At 45.0% G+C, this 19,807-nt stretch overlaps 1 protein-coding gene across 4 annotated transcripts in view; it reads right to left on the bottom strand.

The window, feature by feature from the left end:
- The window catches only part of PLGRKT (plasminogen receptor with a C-terminal lysine), a 30,059-nt gene extending 17,882 nt beyond the window's left edge, over positions 1-12,177 (bottom strand). The window contains exons 1-2 of one of the 4 annotated variants that reach the window (XM_075138498.1): positions 12,033-12,177; positions 11,611-11,697 (exon numbers count right to left, since the gene is read on the bottom strand). In XM_075138498.1, the coding sequence (XP_074994599.1) occupies positions 11,611-11,691 (81 nt within the window). In that variant the 5' untranslated portion in view covers positions 11,692-11,697; positions 12,033-12,177. Of the gene's footprint in view, positions 1-5,682; positions 6,522-11,610; positions 11,739-11,882; positions 11,972-12,032 lie in introns of those variants that run through there. The other 3 variants (XM_075138499.1, XM_075138500.1, XM_075138501.1) reach the window with 3 other exon arrangements.
- Between the last annotated feature and the right edge of the window lie 7,630 nt (positions 12,178-19,807).

Raw genomic sequence — 19,807 nt, 5'->3', positions numbered from 1 at the left:
TTTATAAAAAAAAATTATCACATTCACTTATGTGTTTGAGCTGGTTAGAAATTGTGAGGTTGGGAAAGAGATGCTGCCAAGGAAGAAAGAGTATTAAGTGCAAAGTGAATGTAGAAGAAAGAGTCGTTACGTATTAGCCAGTCCTCAGTTAACTAGACCTGCATTCTGTTCAGGTACTTCAGCTTCTGTGTTTGCTTAGTCATGAGGATAAGGCTAAAAACCAGACTCAGAGGTCCTTTAAAGTTAGCCTGAAAGCAGAGAGCTGAACTAGACATTTATTTATTCCAATCAGGACTACCAGTGACAGATTTCACTGCCTTTCTTAGTAACCCATATAATGACAGTTAAGCACTCAAGGTCTCCTAACCTTCATCCCAATTCTTGCTTGCTTGCTTTTGCAATGGAAAAGACTCAATATCTCTAGAAGGATGTATGAGCAAAATAGGTGGATCAAATAACCACCACCAACACACACAAACTTAAAATTCATAATAGACGTGTTTATAGCATCAGACAAATATGATTTCTTCATTCTTTCCTCATAGGTTCTAATGCCTTTATTATTCTTACTACCATCCTCTGAACTTTTCACAGCTTGTCTGTTCATTAAAAGAAGTATCAAAATCTTTTTCCCAGCAAAGCCTTCAGTAGTGCAAATTAAGTAATTTTATTCCCTGGTTAATAAATCCACAATTACATTTGCTTTTTACAAGAATCTGTGCTGTTGACTCAGCTTATATATTAGTATATATATATTAAAAAAAAAACAAACAAACAAACAAAAAAACACAAACCCCACCAATATTTATGCACAAGTATATAAAACCTAGGTCGTCTTTAAGCTCCTGAAGTCTAATTACTTGTACTCGGTTAATCTATTTAACATTTCCTTCTTGGATATAATGCTCTGGACTGGTATTTATTCTATTACCTATTATACCATTGTCTATTATTTCAGGCATTTTCCAATTCATCAAGACAATCAGAATACTAAACCAATCCTCCAATCTAAAATTTTACACAAACATTTCATTGAATTATGGCCAGATTTTATTTTGAGAAACTGCTGAGTGTCTGGATATAAATTGAAATGTTCTGGTCCTTTTCCGTCACTTATAATAGGTCTGACTTTATTTTTTTACTATTATTATTATTTTAATTCAGAAAAAAATCCAATATAATTTAGCCATAAGACATGGTCTATTAAGATGCTTGCTACAGGGTACTTCCAGACTTTCATTTCAGATTTAAGGACAAATTGTTGAATATAGAGAGAAAACTGCCTCATTCCTTTCATTTATTGCCATTCAATGCAAACCTCTTAAGGCAATACAACCCTGGGCAGAAAAGTAATGCAATCATGCTGTTCTGCCTCTAACCAAGTGCTGACAGTGTGGAGGAAAGAAAAAAATAAGATATTAAGTTGCATTTACCTATGCTTTCACTGAGTTTTTGATAATTTTTCCAAATACAAATACTTTTGTCACACATCTATTATAACATCAAATTACAGTCTAAATGAAATTAACATTTACATTAACATTATGATGAAATAATGTTCCAACGCATTTTCTTATGAGACCGAGAGCATTAGAGCCATTTGCAGACATGGAAAACACTCAACAGCAGTTTCACTTCAAGCTGAATCATGAATGCATGTGCCATAGCTTGTACATATAGTGTAAAATGCATACATCTTTCTCTATAGGCGAGAGCTGAAGAACAGATGAAAGCACAGAACACTTAAGAGTCATTTTCAGAAGTAGAAATCTTGTAATTTATAATTTGAATGAATTAAGTAAGTTATTTCGACAGGTACAGAATCTGAAAAAGTCAAATATGTTTTTGGCATTTCTGTGCTGTGTCCAAAAGAACGTTTCATAGTCAGACTATGCATTATTGCACTGGAGGATGAGTTTCCCTAGCAATGTTTTATACTATCAGCTATTCAACTTAACAATTTTTACTAACTGGGGAAAAAATGCCTCCAATTTTTATTTCCCTTATTATTTTGCATGACTGCCAAAGCTTCCAAAGCAGCTGTTAAAACAAAGTGGGGGGGGGGGGGGGGGGGGAAGGGAACACCACCAAGGAGAAAAAAAAAGAGAAAGGAATAGGATAATTAGTCTTCCCATGGCTCAAAATGAACCTGTATGATGTTGGGGACCCCAAAAGAGGGAAAAGATTTGAAAAACAAGGAGAGGCCGAGGCCAAATGTATGAGGTTCAACAAGGCCAAGTGCCGGGTCCTGCACTTCGGCCACAACAACCCCAGGCAACGCTACAGGCTTGGGGAAGAGTGGCTGGAAAGCTGCCCAGAGGAAAAGGACCTGGGGGTGCTGATTGACAGCCGGCTGAACATGAGCCGGCAGTGTGCCCAGGTGGCCAAGAAGGCCAATGGCATCCTGGCCTGTATCAGAAATAGTGTGGCCAGCAGGAGCAGGGAGGTGATCGTGCCCCTGTACTCGGCACTGGTGAGGCCGCACCTCGAATACTGTGTTCAGTTTTGGGCCCCTCACTACAAGAAGGACATGGAGGTGCTGGAGCGTGTCCAGAGGAGGGCAACGAAGCTGGTGAAGGGCCTGGAGCACAAGTCTTATGAGGAGCGGCTGAGGGAACTGGGGTTGTTTAGCCTGGAGAAGAGGAGGCTGAGGGGAGACCTCATCGCGCTCTACAACTACCTGAAAGGAGGTTGTAGCGAGGTGGGTGTTGGTCTCTTCTGCCAAGTAACTGCGAGAGGACGAGAGGAAATGGCCTCAAGTTGCACCAAGGGAGGTTTAGGCTGGACATTAGGAGAAATTTCTTTACTGAAAGAGTGGTCAGGCCTTGGAACAGGCTGCCCAGGGAAGTGGTTGGGTCACCATCCCTGGAAGTATTTAAAAGATGTGTAGATGAGGCGCTTAGGGACATGGTTTAGTGGGCATGGTGGTGTTGGGTTGACGGTTGGACTCGATGATCTTAGACGGTTGGACTCGATCTTACAGACGGTTGGACTGTATGATTCTATGATTCTAGGCTGGCATGGATTTTCAGAAAAGAAGATGTAATTGCACTGCATTGTCAAAATAGAAAAATAAACCCCTTACTTTTCCAGCTTTACTTAATATTGGCATTTTTTTCATCAAGGAGTATGGACCCTTTCCCATGCCCACATAGGGAGCAAGTCTATAAACTCCCAAAGACTAACTGCTATGAAAGCAGATCTATGACTGTTTCCTGGCTATCCAATATTACCTGGGGAGAAGAATGCACTTTACAGTCTGACATAATAAAATAGGGAGAGAGGAGGGATGGCAGGAGAAGGGGATTGAGACTATCCAGAGATTCATATTGCAAACAGGAGGTTATAATCAAACATTTTTATTATGGGTAAATACAAGATTTGTCAGAAGTATATTATTTTCCTAGCCTGTTTATTTTCTCAAATGTTATGTGGCTCCCATCAAAGATTAATTTGGAGGATTATCTCTGACTCCTGAATGCAATTATGCTTTCCTACAGAGAAGATTATCCTTTTGTCTGATAAGGAATTCTCTTGCTGGGAGAAAAACCTCAAAACTCAACCGAACAAAACTCCAAATCACGCTGAATTGCTATCCCAAAACAACAACAGCAACAAAAAAAATCTGTTAGCCACAGAAACGATGATACACCCTAAGTACTAACTAGTCTCTTTTATTTCCAGCACTTTCAGTGATATTTGGCTCCTCCTGTATTACTTTCTCCTAAAACTTACATTTTTCAAGAATTACAGTCCTCCAGTCTTCCACTCTTATCAGTCTGATCTGCCCCTGAAAGTCTGGCAGAGACAACCTGCTGTAATCTTAAAACAAGACTTTTGTAACGAGTTTTGCTTAAATAATGGTTATAGCTTTTTACTGGAATTGCTGATTTTGACTGACTGCTACTGCTGTATACGTAATATTAAGCAGTGCTTGGGAAACTTACCTGTGAATACAGCAATATATATTATAAAACTTTCAAAATATACAGGAAATTGTACAATTCTTTTTCAAGCAAATTATTCCCACAGACAACCAGATTTTTGCTTAGTTTTTGCAATCTGACGTGCAGGGCACACTGAGGCTTCAATTCTGAATTCCCTGCCTTGTAATATTACTTCTGTATCAGTATCACTCACACATACCTGAAGTCTATCTAACAATTGTCAGTTAAAAGTTAGACCAAGTCACAGCTTGTTTCAACAGGTTGCTGCTGTGCATGTGGTGCTCCACAGGAGTGCAGACATCAAGTGGTAACTTGTCATAATTCTCAGTCTGGGAAGAAGCAGACTGAAGAAATCCTACCTCACAGGATCCACAAAATACAGGGGGCCACAGTCTGCACCTGCTTCCATAGTGGTCACATCATCATAGAATAACCGAGGTTGGACAGGACCTCATCGGGTCCTGCTCAGAACTGGGTCGGCTATGTGATCAGACCAGGTTGCTGAGGGCTTTATCCAGTCAGGTCTTGAAAACCTCCAAGGTCAGAGGTTGCACTGCTTCACTGGGCCTCTGCTCCACTGCTGGGTTGTTCTTGCTGGAGAAAAGGTTTCTCCTTATATTCAGTCTGAACTGCTCCCACCATCCTGTTTCAATGTATACCCACTATCTCTCACCCTCCTGCAATCCACTGATGTGAACACCCTGGTTCTGCTTTCTTGATAATCTCCTCACAGTTGCTGGGGGGCTGCTGTTGGATCCTGCACCCCAGCAGGCATCCCCCTCTAGGCTGAGTAAGTCCAGCTCACTTGGCCTCCTCTCAAGAAGTGCTCCAGGCCTTGACCATCTTGATGGTCTGCTGCTAAACTTGCCCCTTTTCATCTACCTTTTTTTTGTATTAGGGGAGGAGAAGAGGGGCAAAAATTGGATGCAGTATTTAAATGCTTTTAACAAAGCACTGAGCAGAAGGCAACAGTCATTTTCCTCAACATACTGGCTGCACTACTGCTTATAAAGCCCTTGTTGTTGGTCCTTTTGACTCCCTTTGCTGCCAGGGCACACTGCCGGCTTATGCTCTGGTTGCTGTCTTCCAGTGTCCCCTCCATCTCCACAGAATTGCTCCCTAGTTGTCAGCCCCCAGCCTGTATTGTTGCCAGGGGCTCTGTCTTGCCAGGGACACTAGGACGAGGCTGTCCTTAAACATGTCAGCTTTCCTGAACTCCAGAGCTGCCTCCTATAGCACCTCACCTACCGGTTCCCTGAATAAGACAAAACCTCCTCTCCCAATGTCCAGGTTCTGCACTGTGCTACCTGCCTTCCTCAGTCCCCTCAGGACCCTGATTCACCACCACAACCAAGACTGTATTTGATATTACATCCCCAAATCAGTTCTTCCCTATTTGTGAGTAACAAATCCCACTGCGCATGAGCCCTGGATGGCTCATCCAGTACCTCCCTGTATCAGTTACAGCTCACATTTTCCAGAAATGTACTCAATTGCTTATGTCCTGCTTTATGGCCCTTCCAGCAGATGTTAGGGAGACTGAAGTCTCATGAGAGCCAGAGTCAGTAACCCAGAGGCTTTCTTCAGTTGTTCAAAGGCTTCATGTACTTCATCACCCTGATATGTGGCCTGCAGCACACTCCCACCAGTGTCATGTTTTGTGGCCCCTCCTCTGACCTTAACCCACAAGCTACTCCTTCACATCATGGGCAGCCCTTCTCCTTGTCTTCCTTACCTGTCTTTCTTGAAGAGCTTGTATCTGCCCATTACAGATTTCCAGTGGCATGAGCTGTCCTACCACGTCTCTGTCATTCCCGTGATGTTGCAGTTTTGTGACCAGAAACAGCTCTTGGTTCTTCCTGCTTGTTTCTCAGGCTGTGTACATGTGTACTTGCGCATGTACAGACCTCCTTTCTCCAGAACCATCAACACTGCAGAAACTCCAGCATGTTGTCACTCATAAAAGCTTCTGCAAGGACCAGATGTGTTCTAGACTTGTTTACTTAATATCTGCCATGGCAGCAAAATGCTCCTATTGTGCTACTATACTAGGAACAATTTTTTAGGATGGGGAAATGGGATTTATTGTTTCATTTGGAGAAAACACAGAGGTTTTTCGTTTTCTGTTGTGTTTTTTTTTTCTTTAAACAGAGTAAAAATGCTCTGCGATAGTTTAGAGAATTCCTTGTGCTCTAAATTATTGGAGAAAGTAGTTAATTATTTAGAACCTGATCAGTATCACATTTAACAATTCAAAAACTAGGAGTTAATCTTTTCCACATGGCTTAAACTCTAGCCACACAATTCTTGCTTTTTGAGCTGACCTGCCTTCATTTACTTCACTTCACTATAATCCCCTATACAACAGATTTTTCTCTTCCATTCTCTGACCAAAATCAGTGTTCTCGTTCTCCTCATTGCTTTTTTGTACAGTTTTCCCACAAGTATCTCGGTGAAAACTTCAATAACTAGGCAACATAAAGAGAGTGCTTAATCCCTTAGGTATGATTGTTATACATAAAGATATCACAAACAAATCAGTCAGATACTGCCTTCCCATTTTGATCATCCCATGTTAAAAAAAAGAGTGATATAACAAAACCATAAACTAGTCATCAATTCGGATCTCATTATTAATGATGTTGCAAGCTAATATATGAAAGGGTAAAAAGGTTAGTCATTAAAGGACTCAGTGTACCACCAATTCTTCGTTCCAATTAAAAATTTCTTCTCATTAAGTAAGAAAACACCTTATACATTGAGATATTAATGAAAACAGGTACCAAGGATTTCAAATGCTACAAGGACTTAAATTTTTTAATTTTGTAGACTAGAAACCACTGTTTACTATGCAGTATTATTCACACACACATCAAGATATCTTCATGTCATTCAACTCTCATAATACCACTGGAAAAATAATCCAAAAAAACCCTTATAAAACAAGATCTCAGCCTCCTCATCTGAAGGGTTACCTTTCAGGTAGTTCACTGACTACTTACACACAGATTATATATAAGAAACCTGGGAATTTACTTGATTTCCCTTGTGTAGAGTTTCTCAAGCAAAGCAAGGAAAAGCAACTTTTTAGAGCCAAAAGCAGTATTACCTCTATAAAAGTAACAGCAGGGCATAAACTAAAATCTAACTGGGGTGGGGGTAGGGTGGGGAGAGGGATGAGGAGGGAGTGGCATAGTATTGAGTTGGTGGGGTTCCATTCAAAACAAAAGAAAGCGTTTTTGATTCCTCTATGTGCATGAGAAAGCTTGGCAAAAATTTCACAGGAGAATTTTGGCTTTTTGTCTATACCCTAAAGTAAAAATTTTTAAGTTGCACTTAGAATGTCTTTTACACATCAGCACAGAAATATTCTTCTGTGGTGCAAAGTTAATTTAGTAAGCTTTGCTCTATGTAGTCCTAGAATCAAATTTATTAACAGTAAGAAATTAAATTTCAAGTTTTAATCTGTACTGTGCCATGACCTTCTACCGTGATTTTGCCTATCACTCTAAATAACACTACTTATAGAGTATACAAGGTTTTAAATTTTTTTAAAATTATTTTAAGATAATGTCCTTATATTATGCACTAATCATAGTTAAGCCTGTCTCATCACAATAACGTCTTTAGCCAGCTTCAAAGTATGTGAATTCAGCCAATTTCTTATGAAGAGACCCACCTGTTGGTCAAGGAATGTCACTGTCTAGAAATACCACATAAACCAAGTTATATTTAAAGTGTTCTATTCCATACTGAGGAATGAACGATCAGCCACAAATATTGCTGCATTCTTAGTTGCCCGTTTCAAAATGTGTATTTTTTCGCAGGTTGCTTTGTTCATTTGAAAATGGCTTTCTTAGTAAATAGTTATTGAAATAGCTTTTTCAAGGTATACATTTGGGTTGCTGAAAAAAATGGCAAGAAATAAAAGTCTAGCCATAATAGAAAGTACAGAATATAGCACTTCTACAAAAGACATCATTAAATTCCTGCTTTTAATTGTGTTAAGGATACCCACATAGCTCATGAAAATAGATAATCTGCTATAAATGCTCTGAGACCTGGAACCTCCTCTTATCCATTCAGCCACGCTAAAAGCACTTAGCAAGGCCGTTTACTTGCTTGAGCTGTAGATCTGATATATCAAGTGTTTGGAAAGAATTTTGCAAGTTACACTTTAAGGAGCGGGCTCATGATAAAAATGAAGCCTCAACAAACTTCTACCATAAACAGTCTCCACTTGATACAGACTGGTATTTCATTCTGGAGCCATACCAAGACAACACAAACAACTGGCAAGTCCTTCAACATCAAGGCAAACTGACAGTTGAGTTTTTATTATTCTTCCAAAAAGCATTAAGATACAATTTACAAGGCCACAATCCTTCTTTTCAGACTTATCCCAAGAAGGGTATAAAGAAAAAAATATGCACACAACTTTACAATACCTTTTAACATGCTCTTATTCTGAAGTAGACGAGCTGGTTTGGGTGTCTAGCACACATCACAGCGACTCTAAAACTGACCGAGCTTTAGCATGCACCAAGGCTTGGAATTTGGAGGGGTCTTTATCAACTTCTGTCATGTTACTCGCCTTCCTAGTTTTGCAACGGTCTCCTTCCAACTACAATCCTCCACAGAGGATAAGTCAGTGACTGAACAGCTTTGTATCTTCCCTCCATTCAGAGAGAGCATATACCTAATTTTTTTTGCTTTAAAAAAAAAAAATGTTCTGGCATGGAAACTGATAGCACAAAAATCCTATTCCTAACAATTTACAGTAACTTTATGACTCGTCTTCATCTAGAAAGAGGAACAGGAGAAGCCTTCACAGATTCTGACTGTGTTACCAACACCTGCTGTGTTTTGCTCCAGGTCAACCCAAAGGCTTACTAGTTCATTTCTGAGCAGTGTCACACCATCATTGCTACTAGGAAGGCCATTCTAGGAGAAACAATTTGATGACTTCTTGATCCACACCAATTGGCTTGGAGTAAAAATAGTACCCTACTCCCTTGCGACTGTAATCATGGGGCACTCCAACGTACATTCAGAAGCTATGAAAAGCCTCAAGAGGTTTTGATTCCCCATGTTATTTTGGGATAGATTTACGTTTAAAACAAATTAGTATTTTTTAATCTCTCAGAGCAAATACATCATATTGCTTGAAGTGGAAGCTTCTATTTTATTAATAAATATTAATAAATATTTAGAGGAAGATGGGAGAACTGATAGCATTCAAATCCCAGTAAGAGAATATCTAATGCTTTACGTTAAGCTATTTCATTCTGGTCCTAGCATGACCTAACTTATCCAGGTATTTCTAGTTATAATTTCTGTTTAAAAGCAAATAAATCAGGCTATACCATTTTCCGCAAATAACCTGAAAGTAGTTTGTCTAACACTAGACTCCAGAGGCATCACAGACAACGGGCAGTGTTCTCTTCCCTACACTCTTGCTAAGCTTAGAACAGAGCTATTTTCTTCCACCCCCTTATGACACAAAATTTAGTCCTCCTGTTGCCCCCACTGCCTTTCGCACGTAACATAACTGCACACTTTATGCATTTTTCAAAGATGCAGGTTTTCTAACACGGCCATTATGTCTGCAAACGTAGTACAAATCAGATATGATCAGGCATTTGTAGTGTTAGAAAGAAACCTACTACGTTGACTATTACTATTGTCAAAAAGAAATACAACACAGGGATTGTTCCTAAAGAGCAACTTGCAAAAATTTTGTATGCAGTCTTTAAAAGGCTTTAATAAACTGTCCTCAGAGAAGTTTATTGTTGACGTTAGCCTGAGCATTTGGGCTAGAACTGGCATCTGGGGTCAAGAGGCCAAAGACTCTGTGCCATTCACAGCCTGAAGCACCCTACAAATGCTAGCCTGAATTCAAGCTGTTTCCTCAACTCTTTCATTCTGCACAGCAGAGAAGCAGATCATGAAGCCCTCCACTTCAATTTCATCATCTTTCCCTCAAACTGAAAACTTTCCTGTCATTTGGATTTCCAAAAACTTTGGGGTTGGGAGGAGCCCCTCTGTATAGGAAAAAAAAAAATCTAAATCGTTTGTACACAAAACTTGCGGTTGCATTTGAGAAACACATAACCCAGAGCAGACAGAAAACGATGTTTACAAACCTTGCAAAAAGTTGGTTTTCTTTAAACAGTTAAGAGCTATCCAGTATTTATTATATCATCTTTCCTTATGCTACCTTTCTCCTTCCTAGTCACATTTCCAGGGTCACCTCCAGAGTTCAGTTTACATGTGATCTTACAAAACCTACTATCTGCACACTGCTTTGAAAACAAGAATATGCCATCTACTGGCAACTTAATAAATTGGAAGTTCATCCATCACTACTTTAAACATTTCAAATTTACCTGTATTCAATTTAAATGCAAAACTAAAAGGACACACTCCAGCTAAATTCTTCAGATTGCATTCTAGCATTTAGTATAGAAACAAGTTACAGATCACAAGATACCTAACAACAAATCAGAAAACTATTGTCGTGGTTTAACCCCAGCCAGCAAAAATAAACGCCACGCAGCCGCTCGATCACCCCCCCCGGTGGGATGGGGGAGAGAATCGGGAGGGCACAAGTAGGAAAGCTCCCGGGTTGAGATAAAAACTGTTTAATAATTGAAATAAAACGAAGTAGAACAGTAATAATAACAATGAGAACAACAACAATAACAGAATACACAAAGCAGGCAATGCACAACACAACCGCTCACGGACCGCCGACCGCGTGTCACGAACGGGGGGCGAGCCCCCCCACACACCTGGTTTTTATGCTGAGCATGATGTCACATGGTATAGAATACCCCATTGGCCAGCTGGGTCCACCACCCCGGCTGTGCTCCCCCCTCCCGGTGCAAGCATCACCCAGCAACAGCCAAAGCATCAATGGGCCATCAACGCTCCTTTCACACCGAACCCAAAACACAGCACACCCCCAAGCTACTGGGAAGAAAGTTAGCCCTGTCCCAGCTGGAACCAGGACAGCTATAATTAGTGCTACACTGTAAGTTCTGTTCAGCACAACTTTCTGAACCTTAGTCCAACGGTTTTCCTTCTCTTTCTCTGATGTTATTTTATGAGAGAGAATAAACAATCCCTATGCTCTATTTAGTCTGAGGTTTCTAGAATAATGAACAGCTGTGTAGTGCCTTCCTAGTAACGTGGGTTACCTAAATGAACCTAAAGAAAGAGTTGTTTGAAAGATTTTGTATAGTGGAAGAGTTGAAACATATGTAACTCATGTATTTTAGGAGAACAGTATCCATGTTTTAGTAACCATGCTGTTACTGATTCACTTTAACATATACATGTTGCTTAATACTGGAGAAGCCCAGTTGTGCTTCAGGGGACTGTTTCCAAAACTGTATTTTTAGGGTCCGGCTACCGTAAGGAGAGTTTCCACCTCCACAACTTGTTAACACAGACTTCCGAGGAAGTTGTCAGATCCAGAGAATAGGTGCTTTACACATCTGAACCTGCTGTGTTAGATGACCACGCCGGAATTGGCGGCGTGTGGCAACGGAGCACCTTTAACCCTGGGAGGGGAGCAAACCTCAGCAGTGAAGCCGCAAGCCCAGCTCCGTGCGGACAGCGGGCCGCGGGTGACCTTCCTCCACACCGCACGCGTTACCTGAAGCCGCGAGTTCATGAGCATAAACTCCTGCTGAGCTTTCAGGCTGTCGTTCATGGACTTGGAGAAGACGAACCCCATCGTGCCCTGGAGCGCAGAAGAGAGGAGGCAGGTGAGGCCGGCGGGGCGGGAAACGCCGGCGGTGCCGCGGGCGGCTCTCCTCGGCCTCGCCCTCGCCCGCCCCCGGCGGGAGCCTGCCCCGGGGCGGGGGCGGCGGGCAGGCCGCGGGGCAGCGCGGCGGGCGGGTCGGACCGCCCCCGCGGGGGACCCACCGCTCTTGCCGGCCCTCCGCGCCCGCCTCGGCTGCACGGGCCGCCCCTTCACGCCCAGCGGGCCTGCGCCAGCCGCGCCCGCCTCCCTGCCAGCGGGCGGCCCCCATCCCGCTCCTGCCGGCCAGGCGGAGGCGCCCGGCCCGGCCTCACCTCCGGGAAAGGCGCCGATCGGCCACGGGCAGAGGGCAACGGAGCGGCCTGCTCCGCGGCAGGCAACGGGCCGCCCCCCCGCGGCCGGCGATTGGCCGGCGCTGGAGGGGCCGGGCGGGGTTTAAAGGGCCGGCGCCGGGCTGGCTCTCCCGGCCGCCGCGCTGCGCCCCGCGCCTGCCGTCTGGCCTCGCTGCGGCCGGGGCCCTTGGCGGCCGCCTGCTCCGCGGCCTCCTGGGGGGCACAGCGGGGCGGGGCGCGGCCCGCGGGTGTTCCTGAGGGAGAGCGGCCGCCGCCCCGTGGGGAGCGGAACGGCGTCGCCCGGGTGTGCCGGGGCCGTTGGTTCATGTCGTGACCTGGAACGCTTTGCCTTTTTTAATTTTCTTTTTTAAGCCAATTTCAAGTAAACCCCCTAAATCCTCCATCAGTCCGCGAAAATGCGGTTCCATTCAAGTGGGACTGGTACCACGTGTGTTTTTAACCGAGGAGCGTCGCGGCGCTGAGATGACGTTAGGGGTTTCAGGCAACTTCAGAACGTAAAGGTGTGACGAAGCGGTGCGTTTCACGCTGGTTCTTGGGGCTTGGGCGGGTATTAAAAACGCGCTGGATGGGAAGTGCCAGTCCTGCAGTGGGCTGCCTGTCATTTTCCTCCTTTTGTTTTGTCTATAGAACCTGTCCCAAGAAACTTCCAGGGGCTCTTCTCCACGTTAGATGTATACAGAGGCCCTGGCAGGTTCACAACTCGGGCGTGATGCAACCAGGTACCAAGTATAAGTTAGCAAAGAAAGGAATTAAGTGCCTTTGACACTTAGGCTTCTTGTCCTACTCTGCCTTTCATCATGTGTCGGAATGTTTTTATGGCACCATCATCCATAATTAAAGGATGACTTTGAAATCCAAAGAAATTAAATTTTCGTAATTAAAAAAGTGTTGAGCCAAAAATTATGCTGTCAGTTGGCTTTTTAAACAGTGATGCAAATATTGGATAGGATTCCCTGGATTCTTTTGGCACTGAAGAACATCTCATTGAAATTTCCAATACCAGTCCATGAGAATATATGGCATCTCAAACAGCACCTCATAGTGGAATTTGACATCTCACCTTACAACAAGAATTAATCATCTTTTTCCAGAAAGAGTCTTCTAGTTCAAGATTCAGATGTAGTGAGTGTCATTTTCAAATACTTACCTCTGCTAATGTCTTGACCTGCAAGTGATTATTGTTGTTACTATTAATTCATTTGCTAAACACACACATTTTTGCAAAAGTGGTTTTTTTGGAAAAAAATGTCTGAGAAGACAGCTATCTTCCCATTTTTCCTCCCCCCCCCCCCCCCATGGCATAGCAAAAATAGAAGAAAAGTAAGGAAAAACCACATTTTTTTCTATTGTGGAAAATTGCTTAACATTTTACTTCAAGTCTTTCCAAGAACTTGAATTTTTTTTTGTGATATTTTGAAAATGCCTGTGACTTCTTTTAAAAGTATTTAATCTCCTGACCACACGTGGTTTTAGTTTGTAAGGAGATGCAAACTTTAAAAACATGAGGGTAGGATGTATTTTCAGCTCCAGAGGTTTGACAGACTAGCCCATGTCAAACTTCCACTGTCAATTTACAGTACAGAGTAAGCGTTGATTTAACTGCTCGTAGATGTAAGCACTTACAAGGATGAAGGCATCTGACCCAAGATTCTCCATACACCTTTGAAAGCGAGGGGTTTGCCCACAGTTAGTAGTAGTTTTAGGTATTATATTGCTCACTTGAATAAAAATCCTTGCATAAGTCTTGGTTCATCTAAAATAACTAGGTGTCCATCGTAGGAAAGGAACATTGAAAAGCCCTGTTCTGGCAAACTTCTCTGGGTTTTAATATGTGCATAAGGTTGTATCTAGAATCAAAACATTCTCTGTCATAAAGATACAGTGAATGACAGCAACAACCAGGGGAGGGGGGAAGCAGGGAAGCTGACTCACAAAACGGCAATCCTGCGCAGAGAACTGGAGGATGCATTGGACGACGTGTACTTGATTCTAATTGCCTGCGATCCAAGAAGGTGGTAAGGTTTTGTGGAGGGATACATGGAAGTCTGTTAGATACATGCGTGATGAGTTGTTGTATAAAATGTTATGAAAAATGGAGATTAGCATGGGAGGAGGGGAAGGATTAGAGGGAAGGAGCTGAAGGAACTGAAAAGATTAATAACGTGGTATACTGAGAAGGAGGGAGAGAGAAATGCTGTAAGAAAGGATCATAGAGTGAGAAGGCAGAGTAGGACAGAAAAAATTATAACTGATAGATGAAATTACGCACTGCTGATGACAGACCTGTCCATCCGTGACTCCATCCTCCAAGAGCGTTGGAGCAGTGGCTTGTGTGATGAACACGGAGATGGCAGGCAGCTCCCTGAGGTCTTGCCTGCTGGTGGTGCAGCAGAGATCCAGGGGAGACATTTCCTGCTACACGCCAGCTCTGCGCAAGATGGCAGTACTGCACTGGCAGCCAGTGAGGTATTTCTTTAATTAGGCTTCCTCAGAGGAAATTGTGATTGATGGGTCTCTCACTGGTAAATTTGAGAGAATGTAATTTTCCTTCAAAGCAGGTTACCAAAGATAGCATCCACCCCCACCCACCGAGCCCCTTGCAGCCAAGCAACCATTTTGGTCTGCGCAAATTTCGTCTTTTCTTGAGCAGAAAGATATTCCAGAGTGCAGTAGGCCTCTGTATTGCAGGTCTGGTAGACCTCTGTAGCGCAGAGGTCTGGTTTCTGTGGAGGGGTTAACATGATGAAGGCCCATCCAGGGGGTTGCCCGAGGCGAGGCAGCCAGCCCCACAAATTACGACTGCCTCCGCTAAGAAAAAAAGGAGGGTAATTGTCATAGGTGATTCCCTTCTGAGGGGGACGGAGGGCCCAATTTGTCGGCCAGACCCATCCCACGGGGAAGTCTGCTGCCTCCCTGGGGCCTGGGTGAAGGACATTACTAGGAAGCTCCCTAGTCTGGTACAGCCCTCCGATCACTGCCCGCTACTGGTTATACAGGCTGGCAGTGAGGAGGTTGCAGAGAGAAGTCCCGAAGGGATCAAAAGGGACTTCAGGGCGCTGGGGCGACTGGTGGGAGGATCGGGAGCACAGGTAGTGTTTTCCTTGATCCCTTTAGTGGCAGGGCGGAACACTGAAAGGAACAGGAAAACTCATCGGATCAACACATGGCTCACGGGCTGGTGCCATCGGCAGAATTTTGGCTTCTTTGACCAGGGGGAGGTTTACACAGCACCGGGCCTGCTGGGGACGGATGGAGTTCAGCTGTCTCACAGGGGGAAAAGGATTCTTGCGTATGAGTTGGCGGGGCTCATCGAGAGGGCTTTAAACTAGTTTCGAAGGGGGACGGGGATAAAACCAGGCTCTCTAGAGAAGAGCCTAGGGACCGCACGCCAATCTCGGGGGAGAAATCGGCAGCCCAGCTCAAGTGCATCTATACCAATGCACGCAGCATGGGCAGCAAACAGGAGGAGCTGGAAGCCATTGTGCAGCGGGGTAGCTATGACTTAGTTGCCATCACAGAAACGTGGTGGGATGAGTCTCATGACTGGAGTGCTGCAATGGATGGCTATAAGCTCTTCAGAAGGGACAGGTGAGGAAGGAGAGGTGGTGGGGTAGCCCTGTACGTTAGGGAGTGCTTCGACTGTCTGGAGCTCGATGGTAGTGATGACGAGGTCGAGTGCTTGTGGGTAAGGATGAGAGGGAAGGCCAACAAGGCAGATATCCTGCTGGGAGTCTGTTATAGACCACCTAGCCAGGATGAGGAGGCAGACGAAATATTCTACAAGAGGCTGGCAGAAGTCTCCCAGTCGTTAGCCCTTGTTCTCGTGGGGGACTTCAACTTTCTGGACGTCTGCTGGAAATACCACACGGCAGAGAGGAAACAGTCGAGGAGGTTCCTGGAGAGTGTGGAGGATAACTTCCTGGCACAGCTGGTAAGCACGCCCACCAGGGGAGGTGCCTCGCTTGACCTGCTGTTCACGAACAGAGAAGGGCTGGTGGGAGATGTGGTGGTCGGAGGCCGGCTTGGGCTTAGCGACCATGAAATGGTAGAATTCTTGATACTTGGTGAAGTAAGGAGGGGGGCCAGCAAAACCGCTACCATGGACTTCCGGAAGGTGGACTTTGGCCTGCTCAGGACACTGGTCAAGAGGGTCCCTTGAGAGACAGTCCTGAAGGGCAAAGGGGTCCAGGAAGGCTGGACGTTCTTCAAGAAGGAAGGCTTAAAGGCGCAGGAGCGGGCTGTCCCCATGTGCCGCAAGAAGAACGGGCGGGGAAGACGACCGGCCTGGCTGAACGGGGAGCTCTGGCTGGGACTCAGGAAAAAAAGGAGAGTTTATCACTTGTGGAAGAAGGGGCAGGCAACTCAGGAAGAGTACAGGGATCTCGTTAGGTTGTGCAGAGAGGAAATTAGAAAGGCAAAAGCCCGGCTAGAACTCAACCTGGCCACTGTCGTGAGAGACAACAAAAAATGCTTTTATAAGTATGTTAATGACAAAAGGAGAGCCAAGGAGAATCTCCATCCTCTGTTGGATGCAGGGGGGAACGTTGCCACCAAGGATGAGGAAAAGGCTGAGGTACTCAACGCCTTCTTTGCCTCAGAGTGGTTATCCTCAGGGTACTCAGCCCCCCGAGCTGGAAGACAGGGACGGCGAGCAGGATAAACCCCCCATAATCCAAGAGGAAGAAGTTAACGACCTGCTACGCCACCTGGACGCTCACAAGTCTATGGGGCCAGATGGGATCCACCCGAGGGTACTGAGGGAGCTGGCGGAGGAGCTTGCCGAGCCGCTCTCCATCATTTACCAGCAGTCCTGGTTAACTGGGGAGGTCCCGGATGACTGGAGGCTCGCCAATGTGACGCCAATCTATAAGACGGGCTGGAAGGAGGATCCGGGGAACTACAGGCCAGTCAGCCTGACCTCGGTGCCAGGGAAGATCATGGAGCGGTTGGTTTTGAGGGTGCTCACGAGCCATGTCCGGGACAACCAGGGGATCAGGCCCAGCCAGCACGGGTTCATGGAAGGCAGGTCCTGTTTGACCAACCTGATCTCCTTCTATGACCAGGTGACTCACCTAGTGGATGAGGGAAAGGCTGTGGATGTGGTCTACCTGGACTTCAGTAAAGTCTTTGACACTGTCTCCGACAGCATTCTCCTAGAGAAGCTGGCGGCTCACGGCCTAGACAGGTGCACTCTTCGCTGGGTAAAAAACTGGCTGGACGGCCGAGCCCAGAGAGTTGTGGTGAACGGAGTTAAATCCAGTTGGCGGCCGGTCACGAGCGGTGTTCCCCAGGGCTCAGTACTGGGGCCGGTCTTGTTCAACATCTTTATCAATGATTTGGACGAGGGGATCAAGTGCTCCCTCAGTAAGTTTGCAGACGACACCAAGCGGGGCGGGAGTGTTGATCTGCTCGAAGGTAGGAAGGCTCTGCAGAGGGACCTGGACAGGCTGGATCGATGGGCCGAGGCCAACTGTATGAGGTTCAACAAGGCCAAGTGCCGGGTCCTGCACTTCGGCCACAACAACCCCAGGCAACGCTACAGGCTTGGGGAAGAGTGGCTGGAAAGCTGCCCAGAGGAAAAGGACCTGGGGGTGCTGATTGACAGCCAGCTGAACATGAGCCGGCAGTGTGCCCAGGTGGCCAAGAAGGCCAATGGCATCCTGGCCTGTATCGGAAATAGTGTGGCCAGCAGGAGCAGGGAGGTGATCGTGCCCCTGTGCTCGGCACTGGTGAGGCCGCACCTCGAATACTGTGTTCAGTTTTGGGCCCCTCACTACAAGAAGGACATGGAGGTGCTGGAGCGTGTCCAGAGGAGGGCAACGAAGCTGGTGAAGGGCCTGGAGCACAAGCCTTATGAGGAGCGGCTGAGGGAACAGGGGTTGTTTAGCCTGGAGAAGAGGAGGCTGAGGGGAGACCTCATCGTGCTCTACAACTACCTGAAAGGAGGTTGTAGCGAGGTGGGTGTTGGTCTCTTCTGCCAAGTAACCAGCGATAGGACAAGAGGAAATGGCCTCAAGTTGCGCCAGGGGAGGTTTAGATTGGACATTAGGAGAAATTTCTTTACTGAAAGAGTGATCAGGCCTTGGAACAGGCTGCCCAGGGAAGTGGTGGAGTCACCATCCCTGGAAGTATTTAAAAGATGTGTAGATGAGGCGCTTAGGGACATGGTTTAGTGGACATGGTGTGTTGGGTTGACGGTTGGACACGATGATCTTAGAGGTCTTTTCCAACCTGTATGATTCTGTGATTCTATGATGGGGCAGCAGATTTCAATAATACAAGAATGGAGAACAGGGGGGAAACTGTGGCTGATTGCTAGGGAAATGGCGCAAGATTCTGAAGAAAGGATTAAGGATTTAAGAAGTAGCAGAGAGAACGGAAGCTAGTTTCGCATAGGACATAAAGAGCCAGCGTGGTTTATGCATGTGGAGGGGAGGCAGGTTTGACATGGGGGGAGCTATAGCAGACACTGGGGAGGAGTCCATCTGCAACAGGGGCTGCAGCTCTTGCCTCTCCTTGCTGATACCTGCTTGCTGCTTCAGATACAAACTGAACCGTGTGATTTCACTGATACTGTGAATATTCATGGCACCTCACCAGCGACAGTGGCTGTCCTGTTCCAGTTCCCACACCCCCAGCCACATTGCTGCTCTTCCTGTGAGTGACTGCCGCAGGAAATCAGAAATGCCTCTGGTAAGCCACAATCAAATCCAGCATCTCTGTCCCGCTTGGCCGATTGATATCCCTCCATCAGTGTCTTGCTGCCACTGTGTTTCAAATGCATAATGAATAACAAGAGCTGGGTTCAGTGGTGCTGCCAAGTCTACTTTGGTACAGTGCCTTATTCATGATGTGCTGGCACATCATCAGCTGGGAACTGTCGTCCTGTGGAGTACAGCAGTATAAAACCTAGGCTTAGGCACAGGCTCTTGTTCCAGCACTCCAGGCTATGGTCTGTTGACCACCAATCTGTCAGGTCATGATATGGAGTCCACAGAAAAAAATCAGACAACGCCACATATTGCATGGTGCTGTTGGATCGTTGGCATTTCTGAAGGCAGGCAGTGTTCCATTAGTCCAGAAAGCTATAGGGATTGCTGTCGTTGCAGAAGACCCTCGCACAGTCATAAAGACATTTTGTAGTAATGCAAAACTGGCAGCCATTAGCCAGGCAGTCATGTCTCCTTCATTCTTGTCATCTTTTTCAAAAGCTTTAAATGATAAAATGTATTTTCTCCACAAATAGTTGGTCCAAAAAAAATTAAATCTTAGAAATTTTGGTTGTGGTAATTAACCGGAAAAAAAAAAAGTAACCTAAAAATGGAAATATCTGTAACTTGTGCCAATGCAGATGTTTATTGGATAAGTTAAATGTGATTTTTCATGACAAGAAAGAAAAAGGAACATAGAAGAACAACCAGAAGAAATGTTTGAAAGAAAGCAAGAGTTCTTTCTCTTATCTTTGTATGTAGTGCACCTGGATGAATCAGTTTGAATTTTTCCGTAATGATTTGGGTGTAAAACAATTCATTATCCAATTTAGTTTCATAATCCACATTAAGAAGGAAGCAAATCATACTAGAGAGAGCCTGTAGAATTAATATTTGGAAAGGAGCTTACATCTGTATCAGTCTGCCTGATTGATTCCATTGAACTGGAAAGATTATCTACAAAACTAAATTCCAAAATCTATCAACATTTTCCAAAATGGAACAGCCAATGCTTATTTAATACCT

This window comes from Calonectris borealis, chromosome Z (assembly GCF_964195595.1).
Source record: "Calonectris borealis chromosome Z, bCalBor7.hap1.2, whole genome shotgun sequence".
NCBI classification, from domain to species: domain Eukaryota; kingdom Metazoa; phylum Chordata; class Aves; order Procellariiformes; family Procellariidae; genus Calonectris; species Calonectris borealis.
This window is presented reverse-complemented; position numbering and strand designations above follow the sequence as displayed.